The sequence below is a fragment of the Oncorhynchus mykiss genome, chromosome 5 (genome assembly GCF_057628025.1).
Source record: "Oncorhynchus mykiss isolate SJ-2025 chromosome 5, ASM5762802v1, whole genome shotgun sequence".
Lineage (NCBI taxonomy): Eukaryota > Metazoa > Chordata > Actinopteri > Salmoniformes > Salmonidae > Oncorhynchus > Oncorhynchus mykiss.
In genome coordinates this window covers 85,007,282-85,033,994 of record NC_143026.1, presented here as the reverse complement: position 1 = coordinate 85,033,994, position 26,713 = coordinate 85,007,282, and the positions used below count along the sequence as shown (strand labels likewise).

The window sequence follows — 26,713 nt, the reverse complement described above, 5'->3', positions numbered from 1 at the left end:
CTCTGTCATGCTGATTGAGTTCGAATAACAGACTGGAAGCTTCAAAAGGAGGGTGGTGCTTGGAATCATTGTTCTTTCTCTGTCAATCATGGTTACCTGCAAGGAAACACGTGTCATCATCATTGCTTTGCACAAAAAGGGCTTCACAAATCAACCATTTATCGGATCATCAAGAACTTCAAGGAGAGCGGTTCAATTGTTGTGAAGAAGGCTTCAGGGCACCCAAGAAAGTCCAGCAAGCGCCAGGACAGTCTCCTAAAGTTGATTCAGCTGCGGGATCGGGGCACCACCAGTACAGAGCTTGCTCAGGAATGGCAGCAGGCAGGTGTGAGTGCATCTGCATGCACAGTGAGGCAAATACTTTTGGAGGATGGCCTGGAGTCAAGAAGGGCAGCAAAGAAGCTAATTCTCTCCAGGAAAAACATCAGGGACAGACTGATATTCTGCAAAAGGAACAGGAATTCGACTGCTGATGACTGGGGTAAAGTAATTTTCTCTGATGAATCACCTTTCCGATTGTTTGGGGCATCCGGATGAAAGCTTGTCCGGAGAAGACAAGGTGAGCACTACCATCAGTCCTGTGTCATGCCAACTGTAAAGCATCCTGAGACCATTCATGTGTGGGGTTGCTTCTCAGCCAAGGGAGTGGGCTCACTCACAATTCTGCTTAAGAACACAGCCATGAATAAAGAATGGTACCAACACATCCTCCGAGAGCAACTTTTTCCAACCATCCATGAACAGTTTGGTGACGAACAATGCCTTTTCCAGCATGACGGAGCACCTTGCCACAAGGCAAGGTAACTAAGTGGCTCAGGGAACAAAACATTGATATTTTGGGTCCATGGCCAGGAAACTCCCCAGAACTTAATCCCATTGAGAACTTGTGGTCAATCCTCAAGAGGCGGGTGGACAAACAAAAACCCACAAATTCTGACAAACTCCAAGCATTGATTATGCAAGAATGGGCTGCCATCAGTCAGGATGTGGCCCAGAAGTTAATTGACAGCATACCAGGGCGGATTTACTTTGACACTTATGAAATGCTTGTAATTATACTTCAGTATTCCATAGTAACATCTGACAAAAATATCTAAAGACACTGAAGAGGCAAACTTTGTGGAAATTAATATTTGTGTCATTCTCAAAAATGTTGGCCACAACTGTATACCCTTAGGGGTGTGTCATGATAGTCTCAAAGGTCCTACAGTCTATCTGTGTCCCCGGCCCTCATTCATCTGTAAGGGTTAATTTACAGACCCTTGTGGTAAATCTGTTCCTGATAGAGACATGAGAGGGAACAGTAATTGTCAGTGGTGGAGATCTGAGGCCTATTCCCACTTTGTTGCTGTTCAATGAAACAGAGCTCTGAATGCATTGTATGTTGGTACAACATTCCAGGTTGTTATTTAATCTGAATTCAATCCTACTGACAATGTGTCAGCCAAACTGGGTCTTCTCCGAAATCAACAGCCCTAAGGTAATTAACCAAAATCTTCCAAGGATAAAAACACTTTGCTGAACAGAGAAACGACACCTTGTACCATAGAAAACACATTCAGGACAGGTAATAGGGGAAGGCTGCTAAAACAATTTCCAAAATGTATTTTCATTCTCCAAAGATATGGTTTCAAATGAGTTGAAAGCAAAGCGGTGGCAGGACAAGCACACAGTCTAAGAAAAGTGTAAATGACAACAAGGTAAAGAACTAACACAAAAGCACAAAGCACAGTGTTAACCTTGAAAACATTAGAGAGTGAAAGACTTATCTACAAAGGAATGTGAGTATTGCTTACAAGCAGAGACAGTCAAAAAACAAACAAATCTATTTGAGAAAAACGTTAATGCAAAAGTCAACTTTGACCTAAATTTACCTCCTACACATTTCCATGTACAGCTTTGTGTAGAAAAAACACTGATGAAAGCATTCGTGCCACTTTGTAAAAGTATATTTATTAATGTGCACACATGTACCATGAAAAGGCAATCCAATACAAAGAACCTCTCAACAGCACAACAATAAGCTCTGATTACTGATGAGTTTTTCGCAGGCAGATCAACTGCTTCCAAAAAAGGATATCAGTATGCTGAATGCAGTCGTAGAGGTGGTTTCATAAACGTTAATAGGGGCACAGATACAGGATCTTAATTTGATCACCCTGTTGCAGGAGATTTTTAACTATTTAGTGTATTTGAGGTTTAAAAAGGCTTCTGAAGCTTGTAATTTCACATTTGAAATTCCAGACCTGATTTTCCCTAAAAATGTATCAACACGTACAAAAATGCCCATTAATTATAATCCACATAATAATTCACATTTTCTATTGCTGCAGGATTATTTTCCTGATGTAGCAAACTAGCTCAAATTAAGATCCTACATCTGTAGAATACAACATTTACCGTATGTAGTGTGTGGTGCTTGGAGTGTGTGGTGCTTGGAGTGTATTTTTATGATGCTCGGGGTGTTTTTGTTGCAGACAGTGGATTTCAATCACATAGGATATTCCTGAATAGATTGTCAGATGGGTCTTGAGGTGTTAAGTTAAAGTTCCTCTTTCTTCTTGAGGATGATATTCCGTACCATTTCAGCTATTTTAGGTCGGAGTTCTTTGACAGAGACACTGGGCCCCCAGGCATCCACAACTTTCCCATCTGTATCGATGAGGTACTTCCAGAAGTTCCAGTCGGGCTCTTTTCCTGACATCTCTGTAAAGAATCAAAAGAGAAAAAAAATGTTGTGACAATTCCATAAAACATAAATACTTATTATGTGTTTTTGGGGCAGCAGGTAGTCTAGTGGTTAGAGCGTTGGACTAGTAACCGAAAGGTTACAAGATCAAATCCCCGAGCTGACAAGGTAAAAATCTGTCTTTCTGCCCCTGAAAAAGGCAGTTAACCCACTGTTCCTATGCCGTCATTGAAAATAAGAATTTGTTCTTAACTGACTTGCCTAGTTAAATAAAGGTATAAAAAAAATAGCATGATAATGAAATTGGGAATTAACCATATATACAGTATTTTCATTGTGTGGTAGTATAACATGAATACAAATTAGCATCTGATCAAAAGCCATGTTTCAACCTCTAGTTGTTGCGGTTTAAAAAAAATGCATTGAATAAAATATTTAGACATAGTACACTTAAAGGTGAGGAGAAGATTGCAATCCTCATTCCTTTCACGAGCACTCCATCAGGAAAATATGAGAGTGTGGTAAAAATGTAATTTGCCTATTTTTCTCCTTCCCCTTGATTTTTCCTGACGTTTGAATCACCTACGCTCTGATGGTCCGTTTGTAAAAACGTGCAGCCTGCCAGTAGCCTGCCATTTTATCTCCCGCTGGGGGACCCAACCTGCCACTCAAACCCATAATAAACCAAACACACTTAAGACACACACACTCTCTGAGCTGGCCTAGGCTTGCTAATGAGTCCAAAGACGGTCGCTGTCTGCCCATGTCAGTCAGGGGTTATAGTCTTGTTGTTCACACTTCAAGCTATTCAGGAAAAAGTTGGAAAATGCATCCCCCACCCATAGCCGTGTACAAAACATTAAGAACACTGGCTCTTTCCATGACATCCACTGACCAGGTGAATCCAGGTGAAAGCTATGATCCCTTGTTGATGTCACTAGTCAAATCCACTTCAATCAGTGTAGATGCAGGGGAGGAGACTGGTTGAAGAAGGATTTTATGCCTTGAGACCATTGAGACATGGATTGTGTATGTGTGTCATTCAGACGGTGAATGGGTAAGACAAAGTATTTAAGTGCCTTTGAACGGGGTATGGTAGTTGGTGTCAGGTGCACCGGTTTGTGACAAGAACTGCAATGCTGCTGGGTTTTTCACGCTCAACAGTTTTGCGTGTGTATTAAGAATGTGTGTCAAGGCATTATTCCACGGGGACACAGGTGGCAAATAGAACCGTCATTGGTACAGCGTTGGTGTGCCATCCTGAACACATGCTCTATTGATTTAATGACATTAATTGTTGACCAGTTGAAAAGGGATTTTATTGAAATGGATAACAATTGAAGCGAAACGCACAGCTCTGCCAGGAGCTGTTAATGATGATGGCATATTCAATGAACTGATGAAAACTAACCAAGCGCTCCAGGACAAGTTGTCTACAGAAATAAAGGAGCTTAAAATCAAGAAATTCAACCAAGACAAAAAAGACAAGGCTGAGGACAAAGTCTACTTCTGGAGAAGCCCTGACAAGATGTCCTGCTCCTCCTCTCCATGGCAGACGCAGGAGAGATGCCGCTTACTTCTATGCACCTCTGTCTGACTAACGCTCTACAACCAGCGCCTCATCGGCTTCCAGTGGTAGTTTTTTATTCAACCAGAGACTGGACGGACGGAAGGGCGGAGGTGACCGGGGGCACGCGCATCTACGAGATGCCGCACCCGACGGGGTAAGAAGAAACGACTATCAGAGGCAGAGGAGACCGTTCACACGGTCCCAGAACCCACGGGACTGAGTGACTTTAATTTATCAAGCAAGATATAGAGCCATGCCCATGTCTCTTTGCTTAATAAAGGGTTATTTTGTGCCTACAACCCAGTGCAACGATTTTGTTGTTAAGGTAGACATGTTTAAGTTTTTTAGTAACATCCGTTTAAAGGGATACTTTAGCTCCCCTAATCGTTATATTTCTGCTGAACCAGTAGGTTACTCACCTGCACATACTAAGTAAGAGTAAGAGTTATTTTATGCCTCCAGCCAATTATGCCTCCAGCCAATCACAATCACTCGATCGAGACATATTGCAGACTCGTTGAAAAAGATGTTGCTCATCTCCTTAAGAACAAATAGGAGTCCAAATCTTTCCATAATTTACCCAAGGATGAAAAACAAGCTTTGCTTGATTTACAATCCGATACGTCAGTCCTTATTCGTCCTGCTGATAAGGGTGGGTCGGTTGTACAATCCGATATGTCAGTCCTTATTCGTCCTGCTGATAAGGGTGGGTCGGTTGTACAATCCGATATGTCAGTCCTTATTCGTCCTGCTGATAAGGGCGGGTCGGTTGTACAATCCGATATGTCAGTCCTTATTCGTCCTGCTGATAAGGGTGGGTCGGTTGTACTCATGGATAGGACAGTTTATGTAAATGAGTGTCATAGACAACTGCTTGACAACACCTTTAACAACAAACTCAGAAGTGACCCTACTTCCCAATTTCAGGATACTATCTTTACTGTCCTAGATGGGTATTTAATTTCTGGTCAGATCACCAAGAAAGAACATGACTTTTCAACACCCTAAAATTGCCACTTTCTATACAGAATTAAACAAGAATGTAGTTGACGCAGTAACGGCCACTTTTTTATTAGACCACCCGCAGAACAGCTCCCCTCCTTTGTAAAGGACACCAGCAGTATGATCTCTATCATTGAATCTCTTCTTCTCCCTGAGAATACCTTGTTCGTCACTTTTGATGTTGAGTCGTTATACACAAATATTCCACACGAGAGCGGTATTGAAGCCATGGAACATTTTCTTCTGCAACGTGACCCTAACCTTCCAGTGCATGCATTATAACATTGGCTGAAATAGTACTCACACACAACTACTTCATGTTTTTAAATGATTTCTTTATTCAGACAAAGGGTACTGTGATGGGATCCACTATGGCTCCTAACTATGGTAATTTGTACGTGGGTTACATGGAAAAACAGTCAATTTTCAACTCTCTCAAAAATGTTTTCTTGCCGAACATTACTATTTGGAAACGGTATATTGATGATATTTTTGTTCTATGGAGGGGTGATGCAAAACAGCTCCAGGCATTCCATGCTTTTATTAACTCTTGTTCTGAGAACCTGAGATTTACTATGCAATCTGACACACGTCAAATCAGTTTCCTTGATCTTCTGATTTTATGTGAGGATAATGTTCTATACACGGATATTTACAGGAAACCTACTGATCCTAACAGTTTGTTGAGGGCTGATAGTTGTCACCCACTTCCCTTGAAAAGCAGTTTGCCCTACAGCCAATTCTGTCGAATCAAAAGTGTGGTGTATTGAGAAATGTATTATGTGTTAATGAATTTAGATTTGAAATGGTTGCAAATAGCCAATGAGATTTGTATGCAGAGGTTGAGTTATTTGAATTAACAAATGACAATGGAGTTTCCATTCTTGCATTGAAGTGATTGGATTACGAGATGGACGGGCGGTAAAGGTTCAATGATGTATAGGAGAGTTGGGCTGAAGACACCATAGAGAGTAGTTGACTGTAATGTGTTAAGGAGAACATTAAATAAATCTGTTCTGTTTATTATACGTACGCTTCGAAGTCTTCAGTAAAAGAACCCAGCATCTTAGGATGCAGTAAAAGAACCCAGCATCTTAGGATGCAGTAAAATAACCCAGCATCTTAGGATGCAGTAAAAGAACCCAGCATCTTAGGATGCAGTAAAAGAACCCAGCATCTTAGGATGCAGTAAAATAACCCAGCATCTTAGGATGCAGTAAAAGAACCCAGCATCTTAGGATGCAGTAAAATAACCCAGCATCTTAGGATGCAGTAAAAGAACCCAGCATCTTAGGATGCAGTAAAAGAACCCAGCATCTTAGGATGCAGTAAAAGAACCCAGCATCTTAGGATGCAGTAAAAGAACCCAGCAGCTTAGGATGCAACAACTGGCGACGAGGATAACGGAATTCTGAGACAAAATCCTCAAACTACTGATGACCAACCGAGTGAACGAGCTAGAAAGTTAGCTAGTACTAATGTCAGTAAATGAGTTGGTCAGCTGGGAAGAAATGGCGCATGCGCTAATGAGAGCTATGGCACTTTTCAGTAGTGAGACCGGTTTGTGTTTCCAAGAGGCTAACTAGAGCTTCAGCACATATGAGGAGCGATTTTTGCAGTTAACGAGATCGCTGACGACCGCAGAAGAACAGTGTTTCTATCAGTCTTGGGTTCAAAGATGTTAACGCTGCTGAAAGATTTGGTAGCGCTGAAGAAGCAGGGAAAGGCTAGCTTCCAGGAGCTAATTTCAGCTCTGAGAGACTTTTATGTTGAGCGAGAGGTATGTTTTTCGGAATAGGAAACAGTTGGCGGGAGAGACGTTTCCTGAGTATAAAGGGAATGGCAGCTACATGTGAGTTTGGTGCTGCACTAGAGAAGCAGCTGAGGGACCAGCTAGTTTATGGAGTGGCCAGTAAGGAGCTGCATGGCAAGATGTTAAGCGCGGCAAATGGGAAGAATTTAACATGGGCAAAAGTTTTGGACATTGTCAACAACTTGGACTGCACAGCCCAGAGTATGCAGAAATTCCAGCAGACATCGACTCAGTTGAGATCCGATCAGTTGACCACAAAATGGGAGGGGCATCGACCCGGATCCGACAGGGAGAAACAGTGGATGTCAGACCAGAGGGGGGAGACGTCAAAGCCCTGTTTTCGCTGTTTGGGGACAGGACAATCACAGCAGACCTGCCGTTACAGACCTGCCTTCAGGCTCCAGCACAGTCGGAAATCACCAGTCAGAAAAGGACTTGGGACTTTTTACTGTGTGTAGTGATCGTGACTATGTGAAACCCTACATGGTCATGGTGAGAACTTACTCAGCTCAGCCTATTCAGTTATTGGGACAGCTGGAGGTTCAAATGAAATGTGGTGCTCAAGTGTTACCACTACCTCTATTAGTGTCAAACGGGAAGAGTCCTAGCTAATGGGGAGGAACTGGATTCAGCACCTCAAATAAGATTGGTCAAGAGTGAACCATGTGTCAGACCCAGTTGCACAGTAATGCGACAAATATGCTGAGGTGTTTAGTGGTGAACTGGGTGTGGTATAGGGAGTTAAAGCCAAACTCAAGTGTCAGAAAAAGCAGTTCTAAAGTTTTGTAAGGCTAGACCTGTACCTTATGCACTCAGAGGCAGTAGACAAACAGATTACAAAGCTAGAAAAACAAGGAGTGACCCCACAGAATCCAGTGAATGAGCAGCACCTATAGTTTGCATTCCAAAGACAAACGGAGGTGTCAGAATATGTCATGATTACAAGGTGACTGTAAATGCATGAGTGGATGTGGACCAGTACCTCTTACCAAAGACCCTGGACTTGTTTGCTACTCTAGCGGGGGTAAACAGTTCACAAAGTTAGACCTTACACAGGCCTACCTGCAAGTGGAGGTAGATCAAGAGTCAAAGCATTTCCTGTCTATAAACATGTTGAAGGGTTTATACCAGATGAATAGACTGCCTTATGGAGTATCAAACACTCCAGCTATATTCCAACGTAGTATGTACCAGGGTTTACAGGGTTTACCTGGGGTTGTGTGCTTTCTGGATGATATTCTTATCACAGGGAAATCGGCAGAGGACCACTTACAGAACGTAGAAGCAGTGTGACAGAGGCCGCAGCACCCGATGTCACAGGAAGGCCAAAAAGATCATCAAGGACATTAACCACCTGAGTCCCTGCTTGTTCACACCGCTACCATCCAGAAGGTGGATGGACTAACCATCCTACGGGTTAGTTGAGGAGTGTGTTTCAGACAATGGGCCGAGGGCCGGTGTCAAAAGAGATGGAGATATTCTTCCAGTTGAAAGGGGTGAAACACATAAAATCAGCTCCGTTTCATGTTGCTTCAAATGGCGCAGCAGAGCGACTTGTACAGAGTCTAAAACAGGCTCTTGAGAAGGACAAGTCCTCAGGACGGCCTGTACAGCATAGTGTAGACAACTTTCTGTTTGCCTACAGGAATACGCTGCATGCCACAACTGGAATAACTCCAGCAGAGTTGTTCCTAAAAGGACAGGTTAGAACAAGGTTATCCCAGCTTTTCAGCTGACACGCAGTCAAAGATACAGGACAAGGGGGTGGGCAAGCCTCGTTTTTTTCAGTGGGAACAAACAGTACCTGTCCGAGATTACCAGGGAGGAGAGAGAGAAATGGATATGCAGAGTTGTGAAAAGGGTACTTGGTCCTGTAACCTCCTTAGTGCAATCTGAGAGAAAATTATGTAAGAAGCATGTGGATTAAATGATGATGTAACACAATGAAAGAGAAGACCTGAATGTGTCAGAGTGGAACATTTCTGATTGGGACTTGGGAACTACGACTGTGACAAGCATGCATACAGAGACACAGATTGTGCCAGGCCGTGAGCTACAGAGACACAGATTGTGCCAGGCCGTGAGCTACAGAGACACAGATTGTGCCAGGCCGTGAGCTACAGAGACACAGATTGTGCCAGGCCGTGAGCCTGAGGGCCCAGAGCATCATAAGAGGCCAAAAAGGGCGAGAAGGCCTCCGGACCGAGTGGATCTGTAAACAGGTTGTATATGATTTGATAAGTGAAAAACTGTTTTGGAAAACCCATGATGTTCATCAAGGATGTTTTCAGAGGAAGTGAGAATTTTGGGGGAGGAGTGTGGTGTATTGAGAAATGTATTATGTGTTAATGAGTTTAGATTTAAAATGGTTGCAAATAGCCAATGAGATTTGTATGCAGAGGTTGAGTTATTTGAATTAACAAATGACAATGGAGTTTCCATTCTTGCATTGAAGTGATTGGATTACGAGATGGACGGGCGGTAAAGGTTCAATGATGTATAGGAGAGTTGGGCTGAAGACACCATAGAGAGTAGTTGACTGTAATGTGTTAAGGAGAACATTAAATAAATCTGTTCTGTTTATTATACGTACGCTTCGAAGTCTTCAGTAAAAGAACCCAGCATCTTAGGATGCAGTAAAAGAACCCAGCATCTTAGGATGCAGTAAAATAACCCAGCATCTTAGGATGCAGTAAAAGAACCCAGCATCTTAGGATGCAGTAAAAGAACCCAGCATCTTAGGATGCAGTAAAAGAACCCAGCATCTTAGGATGCAGTAAAAGAACCCAGCATCTTAGGATGCATTAAAATAACCCAGCATCTTAGGATGCAGTAAAACAACCCAGCATCTTAGGATGCAGTAAAACAACCCAGCATCTTAGGATGAAGTAAAAGAACCCAGCAGCTTAGGATGCAATAAAAATAATTTGCAAAAAACTATCAGAATTCAACAGAAATATGGCTGAGACACAAAGAAAATTAAAGGAGAAGGGGTACAAAAATTGTCAGATTAATACTGCCATTGAGAAAATTCTAAAACAAATCGGGACATGATCTCTTACAAGGACAGTCTCGCAAAAAGAAGCATTCTTGCGTTCTAACTACCAGCTATTCAAAGTGCTCTGAACAAATTAAGGGAATCGTTCACAAACATTAGCACATTCTAAGATCCGATGACAGTATCGTTAATGTGTTTTCAGATCCTCCCTTGGTCGTATTCTCGCGGGGCAGAAATCTCAGAGATCAATTGGTAAACTCTGATATACCACCCCAAAATATCCCTGCACAACGTCTATTTGCTGCGCCTCTACCGGATGGAAACTACAAGTGTAATGGCTGCGCTCAATGCAATGGCACTTGTAAATGAAGATCCTTCAAACACCCACAAACAGGGAAACAGATCCCAATCAAAGGTGTTATTACGTGCTCCACTAAGGCAGTTATTTATCTTATAACTTATAAGCGTGAATTAAAAGTATCTCGGAGCAAATACTCGACTTACCCAGTTGAGGCCCACTTTATGGAAGTGAACCACTCGATTTTGTACCTACGTTATATTGGCATCGAACATGTCAACCTCCCTAGGAGAGGCGGTGACCTCGACAATTTATTATGAAAACGAGAGGCTGCCTGGATCTTTAATTTAAAGACCCTTGCTCCTTTCGGTCTCAACGTAGACTTTGACCTGAAGTCATTCTTGTGATTTTGCTATTCATTGTAAACATTTGTAGGCCTATGTAGCCAGATTCTATTTATGATCAAATGCTATCCATTCATGTTTTTTGTATGTTATTTTTATATGAGAATTAACCAATGATATCAGGCCACACCCGGCCATGATTACAGACACCTGTGTGTGTCCTTTGACACTATATAAACTAGTGACCCGCAGTGTTTGTCATTATACCCTGATAAAGACTGCTCGTCTGTGGAAACATTGGATATTAGGTTATTAAATGATTACATCTGAGGTCCTAGAGCTCCCCTCACCACCCAAAACACATCCAGTTAGGTGGGTGCTTACATTTGTCCTATTTCACAAATGAATATCCCACTCCCCCTGAGAGTGGGGTCAGAGCCAGGAATCAGCAATTACTGACAGTGACCCTGGAGCAATTATGGTTAAGTGCCTTGCTCAAGGGCATATCGACAGATTTTCACCTAGTTGGCTGGGGAATTTCAACCAGCGACCTTTCGGTCACTGGCCCTACGCTCCTAACCACAAGGCTGCCTGCCGCCCATACATCGAGATGTATTTGTGTGTATGCCTCTGCCCCCATCCATCCCTCATCTGTTCACTCACCCACAAGGTACTTGAAGGCATTGTTGGCCCCGGTGCCCACCACAGCAATCTTGCTGAAGAGGGGGAAGGAGACTCCGTAGACACGCCGGACAAAGGCGTCAATGTCCTTGTCGCTGCCAGGCTCCTGCTGGCCAAACTGGTTGCAGGGGAAGGCCAGGATGTTGAAGTGGGACGGCCCAAAGTCCCTCTGCAGCTGTTGAAGGTCTGTGTAGTGATCCTCAGTGAAGCCACAGTCACTGGCCACATTCACCACAAGAGACACCTGCAGGCAACCATAATACTAAAAATATAAATGTACTGATGAAAACTGTTATCGATAATATAAAAATAACCAGTAGCCTTTCATTGGTGCTGAATGCAATTTCCAGTGCTTGACTGAAATAGGTACCAGTACTCATTTTGGGTGCTGGTACTTCTTATATTTAGGTGGAGGAGCACAATACTTTTGAGCAAATATTCTATAAGAGGAACAGGAGCTCAACATTTAGAGCATTTGAGGTGCCGGTACTCAGCTCCAGTGAGCTCCTGCCAAAGTCACGCACTGGCTATTTCAATGTGATGATTTGTTGTCTATGTGACCAGAGGACACATTTGGTAAGGGCACAGGGGTTATTCCATTAAATAGTTTGACCCTTTTATCCTTCCTGCTCTCTGTGTAGGGACTACCACAGAGCTACAAGGCTAAGAATTGAGTGGGCATGGTTTCAAGGAAAACAAGATCAAAGGTTTGGAGGTGAATGTAAGTGATGAGGAGTCTCTGAGCATAGTGGAGGTTCAGGCCAGATAGTAATGAGGGTGATAGTGAAAGAAGCCCTGGAAAATGGTCAATCGTTGCAATAATGTTTGGTCAAGTCAAATTCTTTATATCGATTAAAATATTTGAGCAATTCTGGGCTAATAGCTTGGTTTATCATTGAACAGATGCAGTGACTTTTTGATCAAATATAAGATATATTACATGTGATTTGCTATGACATATGTTTTTTTTGCCTGCACTACAGATGGGTCCTCTAATGCAGGACTAGTAAATACCCAGTGCACTACTTTTATGCCCCAAAAAATTCTCCAATGAATCACTTGAACACTGGAATTATAGAATTGCACAAACACATTCCAAACATCCTTGAGGTGAATGTTTGAGCCATTACTTCCCACTGGGCACACACTGGTTTAATCAATGCTGTTTCCATCTCATTTCATTGAAGTTATGTTGAACCAACATGGAATAGATGTTGAAGTAATGTCTGTGCCCTGTGGGCTGTCCTATGTTCTCTTATGTGAATGTGTGACTCATCGGAGGCGGCAGCAAAAAAAGTGATTTGTGAGCCTGGTTTTGTGAGCCATGTTTATGGCGAACTTTATATTTCTGTATTTTTCTATACATCTCCCTTCCTCTTCAAGGTCTATAATTGTATCCATCAAAATGAATAGTTGCTATTCCATTTCCAAAGTTTTACATTTTACAGTACTCCAGAACTACTTACTGCGTAAGTGAATACATTTTCATACTGGTCCCCCATGGGAATCAAACCCACAACTCTGGCATCGCATGCTCTACCAACTGAGCTACACAGGACTGTTTCATTATTTATTTTTTAATTGAGCTTCTATGATTTTATAAATCCCTTTTCTAAAATTGTATAAAGCGCTAGAATAATACTGCACAATAATAAACTTCAAAAGGAGAAATAAATAAATGCTTCGCAATAAATTCCTCATGAATGCTCCATTTAGCAGACATGCATTTTTAATTGTGCATTGTGTTTTCGTTTATTAATAGGTTACTTGGACTTCTTAGGTCAAAAAGTGTTTGCATCAGTATCCCTGGCTGTGCACCTGGCCTTTAAATAAATGGAGCTCGGGGGTAAACACTGCGAGAGAAAAAAGGTTTTTACCTGTTGTGCTCATATGGTATTGCTGTCCTCTAGTGTCAATACGACGGAACTACACGTGGTAAGGATAGAAAATGGGCAGATTTGGGAACGCCTCTTTCTACTGTATCACTTTAAATTCTGTTCAGATTATGCAGCATGCAGACGGTCTATAAAATGTGTCCTGTGAAGTTTTACATATGTATTAAAATGGCCCACCTTGATGTTTTAAAAATATACAATTATCACTGACTACAGAAGGGAATATGACCTCTCTTTTATAGGGCTTATGAAATAACTGCATGCAGGTTACATTATAGTCAGTAATACACAACAAGACATAACAGTTGGATCAAACTAAGGCTATCTATTGGCCTATAAATCAATTTAGTATTCTAAGCAACGTTGGAGTCCAGCAGCAGTTGCCACGTATACAGATGATAGACACAAAGAATTTGGTCTTAAACTTAGCATTTTATTCATAAGAGTAAGATGCTATTGTTATAAAACGTGCATAGATCATACATGCCTTGTGAAAGGAAAATCCGCAGCATGCATTCACCGGTAAACAAATGGCACATTTGCATAGGCTACCGTGCAAAAGTTGGTAGGCTCGAGTTTCAAACTTACCGAACCCCTGTATTTTTCCAAAGAGACTAATCTCCCTCTGCTATTAACAACTTTGAAAGTGTACAAATCTTTCTGTTTGGCCTCATTTAGACTGAATAAGATCAATAGCAATGTGAGGACGGAAAGCATGTCTTCTTATTTATCAATGTACAACGTAAACTATTTACTGTAGAAGCTTCTGTGCACTGAACTTCTTCTTCTTCTTCTTCTTCTTCTTCTTCTTCTTCTTGTTCAAGGTTTTATGGCAGACTACATATTTTGGTGAATTGCCGCCACCTACTGTACCGGGTTTAGTGATGGGCATTCCGGTTCTTTTCAGTAAGCTTTTTTAGCTCCAAAACGTCTCTTTAAAAAAACTGTTTTGTATTTTTTCAAGTCAAACAGTTGCGATAGTTTGATTATGATTGGTGTTAAAACGATTCTAATTAAATTATTAAATGAAATCATACTCTACATTAACCACAATGTATTTAAAAATGCATTAGTTTGTTATAAAAAATAATGCTATTAAACATTTGCATTTAAAGTATAACTTTTTAATGTATATAAACAAAGTGCATATAAATCTAACCATTCAAAACGAACACAATCTGAACAGCATAATAGAATACTGCACTATATCAAAGAAAAATAAATAACAATTTGCAAAACTGCAGCATCCCACTTAAAACATTAAACTGGTCCCTCTTTTCTCTCTCTTCTTTATTGCCATGTTATAACCAGCAGCACACAGCAATGCTGACCAATGCTGCTTTTATGAGAGATTTGCATTCAGAAATGCAAGCTGCCTCACTTTCGAGGGGCTGATGTGGTTTCTTCTCTCAGTAATTATTTGCCCGTTTTCAAGAAGACCCTCTCAGAGGGAACGAATGTGGCCACTGTGCAGATTCTCCCTGCCATGACTTTAGTAAGCCGTGGGTAGACAGAGGCCTTGTTCTTCCACCAGCTCAGAGGATCTGCAGATCTTTGGAGGAGGGGCTCCTCCAAATAGGATCGGACCTCCATTATGGCATCTGCTGAGGGATTCCTTCGTGCTGCATCCCCAGTTGCTTTCTCGTCAAACAGCATTCAAACAACAGTTGTTTGTGGCACTACTGCTGGTGCTTTTGCTCCATCTGATCCCTCTTCTTCCTGTTGCCCTGGTGCCTGAACCAGCTGACTGCTGGGGCTGTTCCTCCCTGCAGCTGAGGTTATTCAATCCCTCTGGCATCACTGAAGGCTAACTTCTTAAACCTGAGGTCAAGTGCAGCAGTTTCTTATAGCACGTGATTATATTCCATTCTGTGGAACTTTCTGTCCATTTATGAACATATGGTGTCCATCAACTCTGCCACATGTCCTGTGGTTACATTTGCTTCTCTCTGGCGGCTGGCTATGATTCGCTGCAGACCCTTACACAGGAGTATCATTTTTGAGGCTGTCACATAGCTGAAAAGAAAGAACAGTAACTTATTAGTTCAGGTTCATGTTTTGTCTACTGATACTACATTTTCATCTACTGCTCATATACATATATAATACTGGATTAAATCATGATGTAGTAATACCTGCTTACTGTACTTCTCTCCACTGATCTCCATAGTGACCTGCGCAAAGGGTTCCAGGACTCGGCACATCTTCTCCATCACCTCCCATTCCTCTTGGGTCAGAGCATCAACAGGTACATTAACAATGGTCAGGGTAGAGATGATGGCACCCTTTGACTCAAGAAACCACTTCAGCATATAAAATGTTGAATTCCACCTTGTAGTGCAGTCTTGTTTAGGCCTCAGCTCAGGCATCCCCATCTGGCGTTGTGTAGATTTTAGTTTTTCAGCACCTACTGTGCTCCTGTGGAAGTATTCCACAGCTGCGTTCACTTTGTCCACAGTGGGCTTCATCACCTTCAGAGCATCTCTTACAATAAGGATGATTGTGTGGACAAGACATGGATGATGGGTCCATTTAAAAATGTTCACGGCTTTGGTTATGTTAGCTGCATTGTCGCTAACACAACATACCACTTTTCCATCTACTTGCCATTCTCTGGCCACAGTTCCTCTGCCAAGTTCTGTGAGGTGTGTCTGTCGCTGAACTCAAAGCAGTTCAGAAGTCAGCTAGACATCGAAAAATCTTCGAAGACGTGACATGTAACCGAAATGTAAGAAGTGGTTACCCTTGATGTCCAGCAGTGGGGTTTCCTGCTTGGAATTGTGTACATTGGATTTAGACTATTGTTATAATTTATAAAACCTCCACAATCGAAAATGGCTGGAAATCGGTGACAATCATTTTAGCCAATGCAGTATCAATTTGGCCTTATTTTGCTACAGACATAGACTTTGGTATAAACTGGTCCATAGAATACTGCATTGCTGTGGATACAGAGTAGGCCTACTTGACTGAGTGGATACATCTCCACGTGTGGAGGTGCTGGTTCCACCAGTACCACTAGCAGGCCCGCTAGTTTGTTGGGTGCACAGTTCACATATGCCTGTGTAGGTTGTGCATAGAATCTGCTTTATATGAGATTTTGTCTGGGCAAATTCTACACTGTGCTCTAACATTGTCTACATTATTAAAATGCATCTAAATGCTACTGTGCTTCCGACTAATTTTCCAGCTGTTGTTTTCACAGCTGTCCTTCCTCTCTCTCCTCGGCTGCTGCTAAGTGTGTGATTGTGAGTGAGTTGGCTCGGCCATCCCTCACGCATCTTTGGTTCATTGGTTGACACTGCATGTCTGATTGACAGGAACAACAGGTGAGGCTGTTAGTCTCAGCAGACAGTCAGATTGAATGTGTGTGAGCATTTAGGCCTATATTATTTTATTTCTTTTTTTGTTCTTTGAATTAGTTAATTCTATTAATTTAAAACTTTTGATTATTCATATCTTAATTTTTGTATATTTTTATAAATAGATTCAGCTCTTCTGATATATGAGCTGGTTCCCAACGTTCATTTACAAGAGCCGGCTCTTACAGCCGACTCGATCGCCGACGAACCATCACTTCCGGGTATTGAAACAAAAAAATATTCCATTGAGGGAGGGGACGATGATCGGACATCATAAAAATAAATATATCGCACCACTTCAGTCCCAGTTCTATTCACATCCCTAAACAAGCTCAGGTACCTGGGAGAACGGAGCATTCATCGGCAGGATTACTTGTAATGCTGTAAAATATCTCAGTCCCAAAAACCGCTTTATTTCTGCAAACCCTCCAATTTTCTCAGATTTCCTCTTTGTTTGAGCTGTGCAGTTGCTATGCAATACACGCAAAAAAAAAATCCACCTTCCTAACATACAACATATCCCTCGGTTGACAAGGAATATTATCTGGTGTCTCTACTCCTACTACCAATATTTCTTCCACTTCACTCTTTTCTTCCACTCTTCTCACCGCCTCCGGGGAGACATGCTGTGTTCACTGAACTTTTTTCCTAACTCCTTGATTTGGCCTGTCACAACATCCGAGGATTCCAATTTCAACCAATGGTAATTCCTGAGTCTGATTGACAAACGGTCTACAGTTTCAGTGTTTTGAAAAGGACCTTTATTTGTAGCCAGCCAGTGGAGTAAAAATCCTCCAATACATGTTATAATGATGATACTTGAAAAATTCAATGGCACAGCTTGTCTAGAGACGATATCACACTTTACTTACTGTAGCCTACATATTTCCTCTAACTTCATTGGATAGGCCTACGTCCCCCTCCATGATACATTGCAGCTAGTACAAATATCTGTTGATGTTTGGACACAAAGTCCTTTGATAGTCGTGGTTTTTGATTACACATTTTTTTTGATGATCAGCAATAAATCAGGCATTATGTTTATTATTAATGTGCTCAACAAAACGTTTTATGTGCAAAATTAACACAGAGCTATATTTGTATTAATTGTTCCACAAAAACACAATTCTCTCTGATTGACATTTAAAGTAACAGTTACATTTAAATGGACAACAGACCAGTGCTTCACTCAATGACTGTATGCCTATATATGAAGGCTGCACTTAAAGGAGCTGGATGGTCAATCTGATGTCTGCATTGGCCGTGCAGCATTTACAGTGAAGGAAGTTGTCAAGGAAATTAGTTTGCGTTAATACAGGACCTCCCACCCCCCACAGGACCGTACAATCTGGGCCTCTGCTCTCCTTAAATTGTGGTATTAAATGGTTCAGCAGACTTATCCCTCCATAACTGGCTAGGAGATTATTGACCATTTTGATACCGTCTGGAAACAAAGGTTGTATTATAAGGAGGATGGGTTCCTGGATCCTTTCACTGCATTATAAGGCTGTGTTGAGACAATGACTTATCAATGACCCAAGTCCAGCTCATTGAATCCCTACCATTGTGTCGCTGAGTTCTCATAATGCTTCAGCAAATGTACATTATCCTAGGGGTGTTGGACGACACAATGTAAGTAACCTAATATATGTCCCTCTTACAGCCCTGAATGCCTCTGCTGATCCTACGGCTATTGTATGCAGTAATCACATGCCTATGAACCAGAGTAATACTGTTAGCACTGAGGTGGTGTGCCCGGGTAAGAAGTCCACTGTGTGCAGCTCAATAAAAATAACCTTAGCATGTCTACCTCTGCTAAGCTTCCCAGTAAAGCAAGAAAAACAATCAAGCATCCCAGAAAAGTGTTAAAAATAGCCCACGTCATCATATGTAGCTTAAGAAACAAGGTTCATGAAATCAATTATTTGCTAGTAACAGATGATATTCATATTCTGACAATCTCTGAAACCCACTTATACAATAACTTTGATGATACAGTGGTGGCAATACATGGTTATAACATCTACAGAAAAGACAGAAATGCCAAAGGCTTATATTCAGAACCACATTCATGTAAAGCTTAGAGAGGATCTCATGTTAAATACTGTTGAAGTAATATGGCTACAGGTTCATCTACCTCACCTAAAGCCCATTCTTGTGGGAAGCTGTTATAGACCACCAAGTGCTAACAGTCAGTATCTGGATAATGTGTGAAATGTTTGATAATGTATGTGATATCAATAGAGAGGTATATTCTCTGGGTGATTTAAATATTGACTGGCCACTCAAGAGAAAGGTTCAAACTGTAACTAGTGCCTGTAAACTGGTTCAGGTTATCAATCAACATACCAGGGTAGTTACAAACAGCACAGGAATGAAATCATCAACATGTATTGATCAGATCTTTACTAATGCAGTCAGTATCTGGATAATATGTGTGAAATGCTTGATAATGTATGTGATATCAGAGAAGTATATTTTCTGGGTGATTTAAATGTTGACTGGCTATCATCAAACTGCCCACTCAGGAAAAAACTTCAAACTGTAACCAGTGCCTGCAACCTGGGTCAGGTTGTCAGTCAACCTACCATGGTAGTTACAAACAGCACAGGAATTAAATAATCAACGTGTATTGATCACATCTTTACTAACGCTGCAGATATTTGCTTCAAAGCAGTATCCAAATCCATAGGATGTAGTGATCACATGGTTGAGAGGGACGAGGCAAAAGGTATGGCAATTAAGTCTGGCAGACAACTGATTGGCAAACATACTGCAAATTAAGAAATCATGTAACTAAACTAAGAAAAATAAAAAGAAACTACACTATGAAACAAAGATAAATGTCATTTAATTTTGGGGAAAAAAGCCAACTCGGCTCTTTCATTAATTGAATCAGATGGCTCATTCATCACAAAGCCCACTGATATTGCAAACTACTTTAATGACTTTTTCATTGGCAAGATAAGCAAACTTGGGGATGACATGCCAGCAACAAACGCTGACACCACATATCCAAGTACATCAGACCAAATTATGAAAGACAAGAATTATCTATCAACAATGACAAGCCACCGGGGTCTGACAATCTAGATGGAAAATTACTGAGGATAATAGCAGACGATATTGCCACTTCTTTGCCACATCTTCAATATAAGCCTACTAGAGAGTGTGTGCCCTCAAGCCTAGAGGGAAGCTAAAGTCATTCCGCTACCCAAGAATAATAAAGCCCCCTTTACTGACTCAAATAGCCGACCAATCAGCCTGTTACCAACCCTTAGTAAACTTCTGGAAAAAATTGTTTGACCAAATACAATGCCTTTTCACAGTAAACAAATTGACAACAGAATTTCAGCATGCTTATAGGGAAGGACACACAACAAGCACAGCACTTACACTAATGATTGATGATTGGCTGAGAGAAATTGATGATAAAATGATTGTGGGGGCTGTCTTGTTAGACTTCAGTGCAGCTTTCGACAATATCGATCATAGTCTGCTGCTGGAAAAACATGTGTTATGGCTTTACACCCCCTGCTATAACGTGGATAAAGAGTTACTTGTCTAACAGAACACAGAGGGTGGTCTTTAATGGAAGCCTATCAAATATAATCCAGTTAGAATCAAGAATTCCCCAGGGTAGCTGTTTAGGCCCCTTGCTTTCTTCAATTTTTACTAACGACATGCCGCTGATTTTGAGTAAAGCCAGAGTGTCTGCAGTTAGATTCAGAGTGGGTGGCAAGGAATAAGTTACCCCTAAATATTTCTAAAACTTAAAGCATTGTATTTGGAACAAAACACTCAGTAAACCATAAACTTCAACTAAATCTTGTAATAACTAATGTGGAAATTGAGAAAGTTGAGATGACTAAACTGCTTGGAGTAACCCTAGATTGTAAACTGTCATGGTCAAAACATATTGATGCAGTAGCAGCTAAGATGGGGTCTGTCTACAATAAAGCTATGCTCTGCCTTCTTAACAACACTATCAACAAGACAGGTCCTACAGGTCCTACTTTTGTCGCACCTTGACTATTGTTCAGTCGTCTGGTCAGGTGCCACAAAAAAGGACTTAGGAAAATTGCAGTTGGCTCAGAACAGGGCAGCACGTGTGGCCCTTGGATGTTCACAGAGAGCTAATATTAATAATATGCATGTCAATCTCTCCTGGCTGAAAGTGGAGGAGAGATTGACTTCATCACTACTAATTTATGAGAGGTATTGACATCCATGCATACCCCACAAAACATGCCACAAGAGGTCTCTTCACAGTCCCCAAGTCCAGAACAGACTATGGGAGGGGCACAGTACTACATAAAGCCATGACTACATGGAACTCTATTCCACATTAAGTAACTCACGCAAGCAGTAAAATTAGATTTTTTTAAAAACAGATTAAAAAAACACCTTATGGAACAGCGGGGACTGAGAAGCGACACAAACATTGGCACAGACACATGCATACACACACGACAACATACACACTGTTACGAATCCCTTTTGGCCCGACAGTCTAGGGGGGAATGGTAATGAGACCCGTAACATAACTCATGTAAATTATAATTGTGACAAAGTGAGTGTGAACGAAATAACCACGACAACTGAAATAATACCGTCAAACTCAGGGTTTATTTATAAACACACGGTAATGGGGGGAGCAGGAAAAAGGGGCTGAGCTGGACCCAAGGAAAGAAACAATAAGTACACAAAAACACCCCTAAGCTAGACTAGCCTACTTTAACAACAGCTAACTAACCAAAAATACAGTGGGTGGTCCGCCCAGTTCTAACTAGTGTATTTAACAAAGTTCACCTACGGGTAGTGTATGCCCATGGGCGACTTGTCTTGGTTTCCCCCTTTTCCCACCAGCAACAAACAAACACCATAACCAAAACAATACTCACAGGAGATGAAAGTGATTTGGAGGTGCTCAAACAAAAGAAGAGGTTTAAGACGCAAAGAGAGAGATCTACATACATGGCATTACAAAGAGATTGAGCTACTGAAATCTATAAAGACCAGAGAGCTACCAACATGGCATTACAAAGAGATTGAGCTACTGAAATCTATAAAGACCAGAGATCTACCAACATGGCATTACAAAGCGATTGAGCTCCTGAGCAAACAAATGATGGGGTTTTTAAACCATGGGGAAGGACCTGTGATTGGGTAGGAAACAGGAGGAGGTGTGTCTTCTGATTGATGGGTTGATTGTTGACTGATTGGGGAGTGATGATGTTCACCTGTGAGGGGAGAAGGGGAGAAAAGAAACACACACAGGATACACACAGACACAGGATACCTGTATCCGTAACACACACTGTACATACACATGGATTTAGTACTGTAGATATGTGGTTGTGGTGGAGTAGGGGCATGAGGGAACACAGTGTGTTTTGAAATCTGTGAATGTCTTGTAATGTTTTTAAAATTGTATAAACTGCCTTAATTTTGCTGGACCGCAGGAAGAGTAGCTGCTGCTTTGGCAGCTAATGGGGATCCATAATAAATACAAATACAAATAGAAATGCTGCAGAATTTGTTTGAAAGCAGTATCCAAATTCATCAGATGTAGTGATCATAATATAGTAGCCATATCTAACAAAAACAAAGTTCCAAAGGTTGGGCCTCATATAGTGTATAAGAGGTCATACAATTCATTTTTAAAGATTCCCGTTATTGATGTGAAGAATATTTGTTGGTCTGTCGTGTGTAATGATGAGCAACCAGACGCTGCACTTGACACATTTATGAAGTTGCTTATCTGTTACTAATAAGCAAGCACCCATTAAGAAAAGGACTGTAAAAACAGTTAAATCCCCATGATTTGATGAGGAATTGAAAAATTGTATGGTTGAGAGGGATGAGGCAAAAGAGATGGCAAATAGGTATGGCTGTACAACCAATTGGCAAAAGTACTGCAAATTGAGAAATCATGTGACTAAAATGAAGAAAAAGAAAAAACTACACTATGAAACAAAGATAAATGACATAAAGAATGATAACAAAAAGCTTTGGAGCACCTTAAATGACATTTTGGGCAAAAGGAAAACTCTGCTCCATCATTCATTGAAACAGATGGCTCATTCATCACAAAACCCACTGATTTTGCTACTTTAACAAATGTTTAATTGTCAAGATTAGCAAATTTAGGCATGACATGCCAGAAACAAACGCTGACACTACACATCCCAATATATATGACCAAATTATAGAGGTCAATTATTAGAGGTGAAAGAATGATTGTCTATCAACAATGACAAGCCACCGAGGTCTGACAACTTGGATGGAAAATTACTGAGGATAATAGTGGAAGATATTGCCACTCAACCAGTGCCTTCGGAAAGTATTCAGACCCCTTGACTTTTTCCACATTTTGCCACGTTACAGTTTTCATCTAAAATTGATTAAAAATTGTATTTTTCCACATCAATCAACAGACAATACCCCATAATGACAAAGCAGTACTTTGTTGAAGCACCTTTGGCAGCAATTACAGCATTGAGTCTTCTTGTGTATGACGCTACAAGGTTGGTATGCCAGCAGCATACCACCCTGCATACCACTGCTGGCTTGCTTCTGAAGCTAAGCAGGGTTGGTCCTGGTCAGTTCCTGGATGGGAGACCAGATGCTGCTGGAAGTGGTGTTGAAGGGCTAGTAGGAGGCACTCTTTCCTCTGGTCTAAAAAAATATCCCAATGCCCCAGGGCAGTGATTGGGGACACTGCCCTGTGTAGGGTGCCGTCTTTCGGATGGGACGTTAAACGGGTGTCCTGACTCTCTGAGGTCATTAAAGATCCCATGGCACTTATCGTAAGAGTAGGGGTGTTAACCCCGGTGTCCTGGCTAAATTCCCAATCTGGCCCTCAAACCATCACGGTCACCTAATAATCCCCAGTTTACAATTGGCTCATTAATCCCCTCCTCTCCCCTGTAACTATTCCCCAGGTCATTGCGGCAAATGAGAACGTGTTCTCAGTTAACTTACCTGGCAAAATAACGGATAAATAAAATAAATAACACCTGTATTTAGGGAGTTTCTGCCACGTTCGCTGGAATAATTATCAGACCAAGGCGCAGCGGATGTTGAGTTCCAAATATTTTATTAGAAAGTGAAACGTAGCAAAACTAAACAATAAACTAACAACGAACCATGACTACAGAGGTGCTACATGAATTAACTCAAAACAATATCCCATAAAACACAGGTGGAAAAAATGCTACTTAAATATGATCCCCAATTAGAGATAGCCAGCTGCTTTTAATTGGGAATCATACCAAACACATAAAATAGAACCCCACATAGAAAATAATAACTAGAAAACCCCCCAGTCACGCCTTGACCTACTATACCATAGAAAAACAAAGGCTCTCTACGGTCAGGGTGTGACAGTACCCCCCCCCCCCCACACAAAGGTGCGGACTCCGGCCGCAAAACCTAAAACAAATGGGGAGGGTAGGGGGTGATTAGTGTCGGTGGCGGCTCTGGTGCAGGTCGTAGCCCCCACTCAGCTCGCGGATCCGCCAGCATTGGTGGCGGCTCTGGTGTGGGACGAAGAACCTGCTCATCCCACGGATCCGCCTGCATCGGGGGCGGCTCTGGTGCGGGATGAAGAACCCGCTCAGCTCGCGGATCCACCATCTTTGGTGGCAGCTCTGTTGCGGACCGAAGAACCCGCTCATCCCGTGGATCCTGCCATGGACCCGGGCTGAACACTGCGCCTGGACTGGACCTCGGTATCAAGGAAGGCTCCTGCCATGGAGCGGGACTGGACACCAGATCTGTACTGGACATCAGTGCAGAGAAAGGCTCCGGCCATGGAGCTGGACCGGACGCCGTGCCTGGACTGGGCATAGGCGCAGGGGAAGGCTCCTGGACCGTTGACCGTCTCAGGAGGTTCCGGACCGTGGACCGTCTCAGGAGGTTCTGGACCGTGGACCGTCTCAGGAGGTTCCGGACTGTGAACCGTTTCCGGAAGCTCTGGACTGGGAATCATCGCCGGAAGCTCTGGAGTGGGACTCGTTGCCGGAAGCTCTGGACTGGGGACCGTCGCCGGAAGCTCTGGACTGACGGTCCCCAGTCCTGAAGCTCTGGACTGGCCTGAGGCCTGATGCGTGGGGCCGGCACAGGTGGCACCGGACTGGTGACACACACCTCAGGGCGAGTGCGAGGAGCAGGCACAGGACGTACTTGACTGGGAAGGCGCACTTGAGGGAGAGTGCGAGGAGCAGGTACAGGACGTACCGGACTGGGAAGGCGCACTTGAGGGAGAGTGCGAGGAGCAGGCACAGGACGTACCGGACTGGGGACACTCACTTCAGGGAGAGTGTGAGGAGGAGACACATGACGTACCGGACTGGAGAGGCGCACTTGAGGCCAGAAGCGTGGAACCGGCACAGGTTGCACCAGACTGCTAACCGGATCCTCTGGTCGGATGTTGAGCAGAACACACTTGCACAACATCTCTCTCAACTCAATCTCTCCCAACTCCGCCATTGCCTCCCTGACAGTCTCTGGCTCTTCCCTCTGCTCAGCCGCCAGCTCCATTCTGTAGCCGCGAACCCTGTCGTCGTCGCTGACCTCCACTATCTCCTTCCGTCTGTCACCAAGGAAGGGTTTCGCATCTCCCCATCACTTCTTCCCATGTCCAGAAATCCTTTCCTCTTTGGGCACGCTGCTTTGTCCTGGTTTGATGGGATATTCTGTATTTTGTGTTAGGGTTTGTTATCCCTGCGTGGATTTATTGGCTGATTATTTTTCTCGTTGGCTGGCCCTTGCTTCATATCCGTCGCCAAACCCACTGGCTCAAGGCGTTATCTCAGCTCACTGGTCACCATAGCAACACCCACCCACAGAACCGCCCTCCAGCAGGTACTGTATATTTCACTGGTCACCCCCAAAGACAATTCCTCCTGTGGCCGCCTTTCCTTTACAGTTCTCTGCTGCCAATGACTGGAACGAACTGCAACAATCACTGAAGCTGGAGACTTATATCAATTCAATTCAATTCAATTCAAGGGCTTTATTGGCATGGGAAACATGTGTTAACATTGCCAAGGCAAGTGAGGTAGATAATATATAAAGTGAATATATAAAGTGAAATAAACAATAAAAATGAACAGTAAACATTACACATACAGAAGTTTCAAAACAATAAAGAGATTACAAATGTCATATTATATATATATATACAGTGTTTTAACAATGTACAAATGGTTAAGGTATACAAGGGAAAATAAATTAGCATATATCTCCCTCTCTAGCTTTAAGCACCAGCTGTCAGAGCAGCTCACAGATCACTGCACCTGTACATAGCCCATCTGTAAATAACCCACCCAACTACCTCATCACCATATTATTATTTATTTTGTTTATTTTTCTCCTTTGCACCCCAGTATCTCTACTTGTACACTCATCTTCTGCACATCTATCACTCCAGTGTTTAATTTGCCATACTGTAATTATTTTGCCACTATGGCCTATTTATTGCCTCACCCCCCTTATCCTACCTCATTTGCACATACTTTCTCTATTGTATTATTGACTGTATGTTTGTTTATTCCATGTGTAACTCTGTGTTGTTGTTTGTGTCGCACTGCTTTGCTTTATCTTGGTCAGGTCGCAGTTGTAAATGAGAACTTGTTCTCAACTAGCCTACCTGGTTAAATAAAGGTGAAAAAAAAAAAAAAAAAAAAACTATTAGGACTATGATAATTGTGGTCCCAGTTTACCAAATGTGAACAGAAAATATGGTTTTGGTTGTGTACACAAATTTGTGTGTCATTCCTCCTGCGAATATATTTTTTTGTGTGATTAGGAAATATCCTTTTAGAAATGTATTAGGTGTTGCGCTAATATAATATATAATGGAAAAGCAAAATGTCTCTTCCTTTTTCTGAATTCCCCCTGCTTTTCTATTTTTGGGCTTTGGCTATTTTCTATCAATAAGACTTCATGAATACAACCCATTGTAAATGGTTCAGGGACCCCATCCCTCCAAATACTTTTGTATTTCTTGGCAATTTTCTATGAATTTAAATTGACTTTACATTAAAAATACT

General features: G+C 42.0%; 1 protein-coding gene across 1 annotated transcript; it reads right to left on the bottom strand.

The window, feature by feature from the left end:
- Window positions 1-1,933: 1,933 nt before the first annotated feature.
- Window positions 1,934-14,133, bottom strand: gpx7 (glutathione peroxidase 7). The gene is made up of 3 exons (XM_021604546.3): window positions 13,879-14,133; window positions 11,378-11,639; window positions 1,934-2,706 (listed from the first exon to the last, which is right to left on the bottom strand). The coding sequence occupies exons 1-3, from the start codon at window positions 14,005-14,007 to the stop codon at window positions 2,543-2,545; spliced, it is 555 nt and encodes a 184-aa protein (XP_021460221.1). The 5' UTR covers window positions 14,008-14,133; the 3' UTR covers window positions 1,934-2,542.
- Between the last annotated feature and the right edge of the window lie 12,580 nt (window positions 14,134-26,713).